Source organism: Leishmania donovani, chromosome 34 (genome assembly GCF_000227135.1).
Source record: "Leishmania donovani BPK282A1 complete genome, chromosome 34".
NCBI lineage: Eukaryota > Euglenozoa > Kinetoplastea > Trypanosomatida > Trypanosomatidae > Leishmania > Leishmania donovani.
Window position 1 is genome coordinate 216,961 of NC_018261.1, and position 7,470 is coordinate 224,430.

General features: G+C 55.5%; 2 protein-coding genes across 2 annotated transcripts; both read left to right on the plus strand.

The window, feature by feature from the left end:
- Nucleotides 1-1,585: 1,585 nt before the first annotated feature.
- On the plus strand, nucleotides 1,586-2,755 carry LDBPK_340560 (hypothetical protein, conserved; the record flags this gene model as incomplete). The annotated part of the gene is made up of 1 exon (XM_003864173.1): nucleotides 1,586-2,755. One exon carries the CDS (start codon nucleotides 1,586-1,588, stop codon nucleotides 2,753-2,755), a length of 1,170 nt encoding a protein of 389 aa, XP_003864221.1.
- Nucleotides 2,756-4,851: 2,096 nt separating this feature from the next.
- LDBPK_340570 (leucine rich repeat protein, putative) lies at nucleotides 4,852-6,717 on the plus strand (the record flags this gene model as incomplete). The annotated part of the gene is made up of 1 exon (XM_003864174.1): nucleotides 4,852-6,717. One exon carries the CDS (start codon nucleotides 4,852-4,854, stop codon nucleotides 6,715-6,717), a length of 1,866 nt encoding a protein of 621 aa, XP_003864222.1.
- Nucleotides 6,718-7,470: the final 753 nt, after the last annotated feature.

Here is a 7,470-nt window from a genome sequence, read left to right on the forward strand (position 1 = left end):
CATGGCGTGCAGGCGCAGGACAGGGTCTGAGAGGCCCCTGGCCTGCGGCTGGCCCACCTCCTCTCGGTGCTCATGCGGCACGCACCTACACCAGCCCCTGCGGCCTGCACGGCAGACGCCGCCGCCTCCGCCCTCGAGCAGGACCCTGCACCGGGGTCCGTGTGGCGCCGGTCGCGCTGCACGCGTGCGAGGGCGATACGCGGAGGGACAAGGCGAGCCCGCTAGCAGCATGGCCCGACTCGACGGCTGAACGGCTCGTCGTGGACGGCGCGGATGTGGCCGCCGTGCGACAGGGGTGGGTGGGCTGCGGCTGTATGCGTGCACGTGTGGACTCGGTCGTGATGGGACGGCACGTCGCAGAAAAGAATAGCTCCCCGCTTAAATGCATATTTGTTTATGTTTGGCAGTGCTGTGCGGCTTTTCGCGCTGCCTTACCTCGTTCGAAACACTGATATGGATGATTTTGTCGGAGAGACAGACAGCGACAAGTGTGTTAGCAGCGCAAACGCCGTCGCTATGTTCTCGTGACACCCCGAATGACCAGCTGTTTTCCAGTTGCGTGCTGACCGACTCCTTCATTCTCCCCATCTGTGCTCTCTCGCTTCTCGCTTCCCGTGGTTCGCTAAAAGAGCTTTCCACTCACGCTGATTGTGCATGTGAGGGAGAGAGGCATCTCGACTGTGGATATGTATGTACTTCCTCCAATCGCAGAGATTCAGTCGCCCCTCGTTCTACCTAAGACTCGATGCCGCTGACACTAGTGTAGAGCTGTGTCCTCTCTCTTCTCGCGCGTGTTTACGGTTTATGTTTGATTTTCATTCGTCGTCCTGTCTCTCCCTCCTTTTGTTTTATATTCCTTGTCTATACTGCTCCCCTCTCGGTCCTGTGCTCACTTCAGTGCTTCACGCATGTTTCCCATTGCAAGCGCGGCTGCGCATCAGGACGCCGCCGTCTTCTCCGGTGCGCCGCTCACTCGACGAGGGGTGAAAAATGTCGAAAGAACGCTTTCACCCTGACATGTGCACACAGCGCGACATCTGTGCCCTGCGCCACTCCGTTAAAGACGTCGCATCGTGTTGGAAGCGGGCAGAGCCCTATGCGGAGTTCTGCCCCCCCCCCCAGCCTCCCCTCCTCACACACACGTTCCTCTCTGGCCGCTTCGTTGTTGAGGGGGCACATTGCACTGCTTTCTAAAGGCCCCGTGTCCTTACTCAGAGCAGCGCATATGTTGGCTCACCGGCCTCTTTCGTGTCCCGCCCATTCCGCCAGCTTTTGTTGTGCCCCTGTGGATCACACACACACACACCAACGTGATATGGAAACAGGCGAGCATGTTCGTGGGTACGCAATGTACATGGGCGTGCGTCCGTCACATATGCGACTCCTCCGAGACGTTCGTTCGGCTACTCTTCACCTTCCGCTACCTTGTCTCCCCAAATCCCCTCTTCTCCTGCGCTTGCGCACACACTTGCACGTATCTTTTCTTCCTCTTGCAACACAGATACGCAACAAGCGACCACATCACCCCCTCTGCGACTACAACGAATTGAAAGGATCGCCTCCTCAGCCCACCGATATAGTCATCATGCACTCTACGCCGGCCAAGGAGGCCGAGGCAGAGGGCTACATGAGGAGCGGCAAGAAGCACCTGGAGAAGAAGCTGTTCCAATTCAAGGCAAATTATGGCGGCGCCGCCGAAGACTTCGACAAGGCCGCGCGCATCTACACAAACTTGAGAAACTATCCGAAGGCGCGTGAAGCCTGGACACAAGCCTGTGAGGCTCACAGTAAAGCCCGTAACGACTTCAACGCCGCGAACTCGATGGAGAAGCTGGGAGACCTTGCTTCCCAGTATATATGTGATTCCCAGAGCACCATGTCAAGTGGCAGTACTGCCAGCACGACAGCGCAGCTGAGCGAGCATCTCTTTCAGGACGCGATTCACGCCTACGAAGAGGCATCCAAGCTGTATGGTGTGGCCACGAATGGGTCGAAGCAGGCGTCGGTGCTTAAGAAGGCCGCAGACCTGATCTCGCGCTCGCTTGTGACGGCGCATTACCGGCGCCCCGGCACCAGCGGCGCCACCACCGTCGACACGGCGTACCTGCAAAAAGAGTACGAACGCATCATTCCAGAGGTCATAGAGCTGATGGAGCGCAACTGGGAGGTGACGGAGTCGAAGCCGTTCGACTTGCCGGACATCTACCGATCCTACATGCTCTTCCACCTCCGCTCCGGCGACGTCGAGGGCGCCGTGCAAACTGAAAAGCGCATGATAGGCGTTATTTCCACCAGCCCAGCCGACGGCACGTACGACGACAGCAAGAATCTCTTCCGCATTCTCAACCAGCCCAGCAACGCCGCAAAGGTCGGGCTGGAGATTATAGTACTCTGCCTCAGCACTTCCGTCGATGACGGGTACACGTGGGCCAACATCGAGATGGGTCGCCTCGGGGCTGTGTTTGGCTTCTGCAACTCGTCAGAGGAGCGAGCGGCGGCGGCGCTGCTAGCCGCCTACGCCGAGCGCGACGAGGATGCCTTGCAAGAAGCACTGAAGACGAACGCGTGCTTCAACTTCCTCGCAGCAGACGTGTCTCGAATGGCCAAGAAGCTGACGCTCGGGGGCAAGGGGCACTCCAAGGCGACGGAGGCATCAGTGGCAGCTGCCGGCGGTGCGGAACGCTCAGCTGCGCCGCCGTCCTTGTCACAAGCGCCGGTGGACGCATCGGAGACGGACTCCGAGGACCTCCGATAGACGATGAAACGATCAAAGAGTTGCTGTTGCAGTTTCCTTTTCGTATCCGCGTATGCGGTCTTGCACGTGCATGGTGCTGAATAATACTTGTCGCACTACTGCAGTTGCGCGGGCAAGCCTTACGTTTGTTGCTGCGTGGGGATCCCTGCCGGTTTTGGGAGAGGTTTTATCTGCCTATCTCCATCCTTCTGCTGAAGGTGGCCTTGAGCTTGCATCTTGAACACAGGCACACGAATACCAGCGAATGTGTATGGTGTGCATGTGAGATACGGAGAGGTCGAGTCTATCAGTCTGTCTGTGTGTGTGTGTGTGAGGCTGTCAACGCCTTCGACATTTTCTTTTGCGTTTCCGTTCTCCCTGTGTTGGCGATATGCTTCTTCTTTACCTTTTTTGCCGTTTTCTCACGCTCATCTCCCCCGCCCGTGCGCTCTCGTCGCCGTCACGAGAGACGAGCTCAAGGAGAAGCTGGATACACACAAAAAAAAAAAGAACGAGCTCTGCCTTCGCGCAACCAAGGCAAGAGGGAGTGCGGCAGCAACCCCAGAATCTCCCCGCCTTTTACCGCTCTGCACGCATCACTCGCCGCCGCACTGATTCGTCGAAGAGTAAAAGAGCTGAAAGAAAAAAAGAAGGCAATGGACCACACGCACAACGCACGCGCGCGTACCACCTCGCGCTCTTCTCCCTGTGCGCTGTATGCCCATGCACTGCGTCTCTGCCCACGATGTTCTTCCTTTCACTCTCACTCTCGCTCCGTCGCTGTCTTCCTCCTCGTTGTCTCTCATGTGGCGCTGCCCTTTAGTCTTTGTTTTCCACGACATCCTCTGCGTCCACTCATCATAATTTCTGCACGTCTATTTGTGGGTGCTCGCGCCATCCCTGCCATCTGAGCTGTTTTATAAAGCGTGTTTGGCACTTGGTTTGCTCCTCTCCTCGCTCTGTATTTCTCCTTTTTCCTTTCCCCTTGTGCCCTCAACACCAACGCACAACGAACAAAGGGAAAAAAAAAACGAAAAGGGAGATTCAAACTGCACGCACACACGCACACACCCTCGCCACCTTCCTCGGGCGTATCTCTGCGTCTGTGTCGGTGTCGGTGCGTGCGTTATCTTTGGCTTGTTTGTTCGATTTTTTTGTTTGTTTCAGATCGAAACTTTCATTTCGCCCCGTTTGGTTTGAAGGGAAACTCTCTCTCTCTACGTATCGATAGATATCTTATATATCGATATATATTTATATACGTGTATATATATATATATATAAATATATATCTACATCTAAGATATCTATCTGTATGTACATATAACGAAACACACAGAGTGGGGAGAAAAAAAAAGAGAAACAGAGAAACATTTTTTTTGTTTTGTGTGTATGTATGTGTGTTTTGGCTCATACCACTTAGAGAGAAAAACACAAGAAGAAAAAAGCAAAAGACAAAACGCATCTCGATTTATTATTTTGACGAAACGCATACACACGTGCGCTCACGCGAGTATCTAATCCTAAATCTTTGCGCACGTTGCACAGCTTCTTGAAGCTTTCTCTTTCTTTTTTTTTCTCGTCTTCTTTGCTTGTGAGTGTGTGCATGTGGGGTGCGTTCTCCTCCGTGAGCATTTCTTTTTTTTTTCCGTTTTGGTTCTTGACTTTTTTATATTTTTTTACGTTTTTAGTACGTCTTAGCCTTGGCTAGTGAGTGGGTCGCGCCTGTGTCTGCGCCTTCTTCGCTGCTCGCTCACTGAGTGTGTGTGTGTGTGTGTGTTATTCCCTCTTCTCCTGCGGAAAGAGCTACGAGCAAGTGGCACAAGGTCCCTACTCCCTCGCCTCTCACATTCCATCCTCTCCCCTCCCTCCCCACCCCCTTCTCTTACCCCCTCATCTGCGCAGAAGCACACCGTCGTCGCCTTGGTTCTTTTTCTTCCATCCCTCTCTCTCTCTACGCCATAGTTTCCTTTTGCCGTTGGTGTTCGTGTCGTTTTGTTGTTTTTCCGCCTTGTCACGTAATTTTTTCTTACACCTGCGCCTCGAAGAAACGCCGAAGAACAAGACAAAAGGAAAGCAAAAATTTGTGTCTGTGTGTGTGTAAATACGTAAACAAAATGGCGGACCCTGCGCACACCCGCGATGGCTTCTGGGAGCAGCAGCAGCAGTCGGTTCAAATGACCCGGGGTGTCTTTGAGGCCATGAACAACAACAGCATGCAGTTGCTGCAGATGCGCGTCGACACCTTGGAACGGCAGGTGGCGATGCTATCTGCGCAGGTCATGGCAGCCGCGCTGCCCGCATCTTTTCAGGCTTACCCAGGCGTCACGTACGGAATGTCGCCCGCCACCTCCAACGTCACCCAGATGACTGCCATGCCCACACAGATGCCCGCGAATATGTACTTCTACCAGCCGCCTGGCATGCCCGCTGCTGCTCCGGCTAACGGTGCCGCTGCGGACGACGGCAAGGCGTCGAAGCAGCTGGAAGATGAACTCCAGCGCATGGGTGTGTTGGCCTACGGTGGCGCTGCTGCTGGCAGCACCACGAGCCCCGAGGCAGCCGCAGCGGCAGCGACCATGACTTTGATGCAGAACAACTTCGTGGTGTCCCCGACCAGCGGCATCTCCGCCTTCCCGGGTGTGATCGCCGGTGTCGGCAACTCCAACGGCGCCGGCCCTGGCATACCCTTCATGCCCGGGGCGCACGAGGTGGCTTTGGCGTCCTCGATGATGCCAGGTCCGCCGCCAGCGTCCACCTCCACCAAGATGAGCAATGCGCTTCTTCAGAAGGCGTTCGGTTTCTCGGACCCGGCCATGAACGGGGCCGGCGGCGACGGCATGAACGCAAACATGAGCAGCCTTCAGCGCAGTTGTGCTGTGACGCTGGACCCGCTTCAGAGCACCAACGAGAAGCTTGAGCAGATCTGCCAACAGTCCAAGATTCGCGTTCTCTGCCTGAAGGGCTGCAAAGGAATCACCAGCCTGAACGCCATCTCGCGCCTGCAGAACCTATGGCTCCTGAACCTGCAGGGATGCTCACCTTGTGTCGACGACAATGCGGTGCGCATGATCGCTGCGCACAACACACGCCTCAGCCGGCTAAACCTCTGCGGGTGTGACCGCGTGACGGACGCGCAGCCACTTGCGCAGCTCTCCCTCATGTTTGACCTCAACCTGTCCGGCACGATGATCGGCACCGCTTCGCTGGAGGCGATCTCGCACGGATGCGGCCAGCTCAGCCGCCTTGCCATCAACAGCTGCCAGCAGCTGACGGATGTGTCAAGTTTGAAGAACCTGTCGGAGCTGAAGCTGCTCTACTGCCGCTACTCCGAAAACATAGACCCGGCCACCATCGCCAACGTGCTCGCCGGCATCGGTCAGAATCTGCTCACGCTGAACGTGGACGGCATCCGCTTCCGTCAGCTTGACCTCTCTAACTTGCCGCACGTAACCGCCTTGAAAAACTTCAACTGCAAAGACAACACCCAACTTAGGGATCTGGACTGGCTGCTGAGCATTCCCAACGCGGCAAGGGCCTTCGAGTCGCTGGAGATGCTGGACGTGGAAGGGTGCGAGTCGCTCGTGAGCTTCGGGATGCATATCACCTCGCTAAAGCGACTCAAGACGGTGCGTCTCACGAACACTGGCATCACCAATGAAGAGCTTTCCCGCATCTCAGTCTGCCCGGCGCTATCTGTCATTCACCTTGAAGACTGCGCTGGCATCACGAATGTGGACTGCCTTGCGAATGTGCCCACTCTCACAAAGGTGGTACTGAGCATGCGGATGCAGCATGAGGACACCAAGGCGAACGGCGTCGCTGCCCTGCGCAAGACTGGTGCCGAGATCATCTTCGCGGCGGCCAGCAACCACCACGGACAAGGTGGTTCTGCCCACTATATGACGCCGACGAGCCGCTTCGCCCCATCGATCCCCACCACCAGTCCGAACACTGCAGCGGAGGCACACGCCTTTCCGTAAGAAGATCGTACGTGTTTCAATGGGCAACGAACGAAAGCAAACAAAATGAAGGCGCTGCAGGGCAGCCCACTCCGCCTCCACGCAGGTCAAAACTCTCCGCACCCCTCCCTCCCGTCTCTCTGACACGTTTGTGCGTGTCCCCTTGGGAGTGAGTGGGCTTGATAACAACGATGTAACTTTTCTTCGTTTCTTTTATTGTTTCTCTGTTTCGTATGCGCATGTCTGTGTGTGTGAGAGTTTCGCCAAGGAACAGGAGATCTTGCTGTTTGCTCTGGCATGCACCGAAAAAAAAAAACACTCATGGGGCTCATGCACTCTTTTGTTTGTGTATGTGTGTATGTGTGTGTGGTGTTGCTGGTTTTCTTGTGCTCTTTCTTCCCTGCTGTTTTCCGGTGCCACCACCTCCCCCTCCTTTCGCTCCCTCGCACACGTCGTCTATCCGTTTTTCTCGAGCCACCCACCCTCGCCCGTGTCCCCTTGTGTCTCTTCTCAGCATCGTATTGGTCCTGTGGTGGTGCTGGCGGCGGCGGCCGTGGTGGCGGTGGTTTTTCCTTGGTTGTTGTTGTTTGCTTGCTTTTTTGCTCGCTGTGGGCGGAGGGAACGGGTGCTCTCGCGTTTCTGTGCGAAATGGAAGCGCTTTTTTGTTTCGCTTTCGTTTTTTTTGTATGACTTTTGTTTCCTATTTCTTCCGCCCTTTGCCTTTCCCACATGCACCGCGTGGATGCGTGTGTGTGTGTGTGTGTGTGTGTGTGT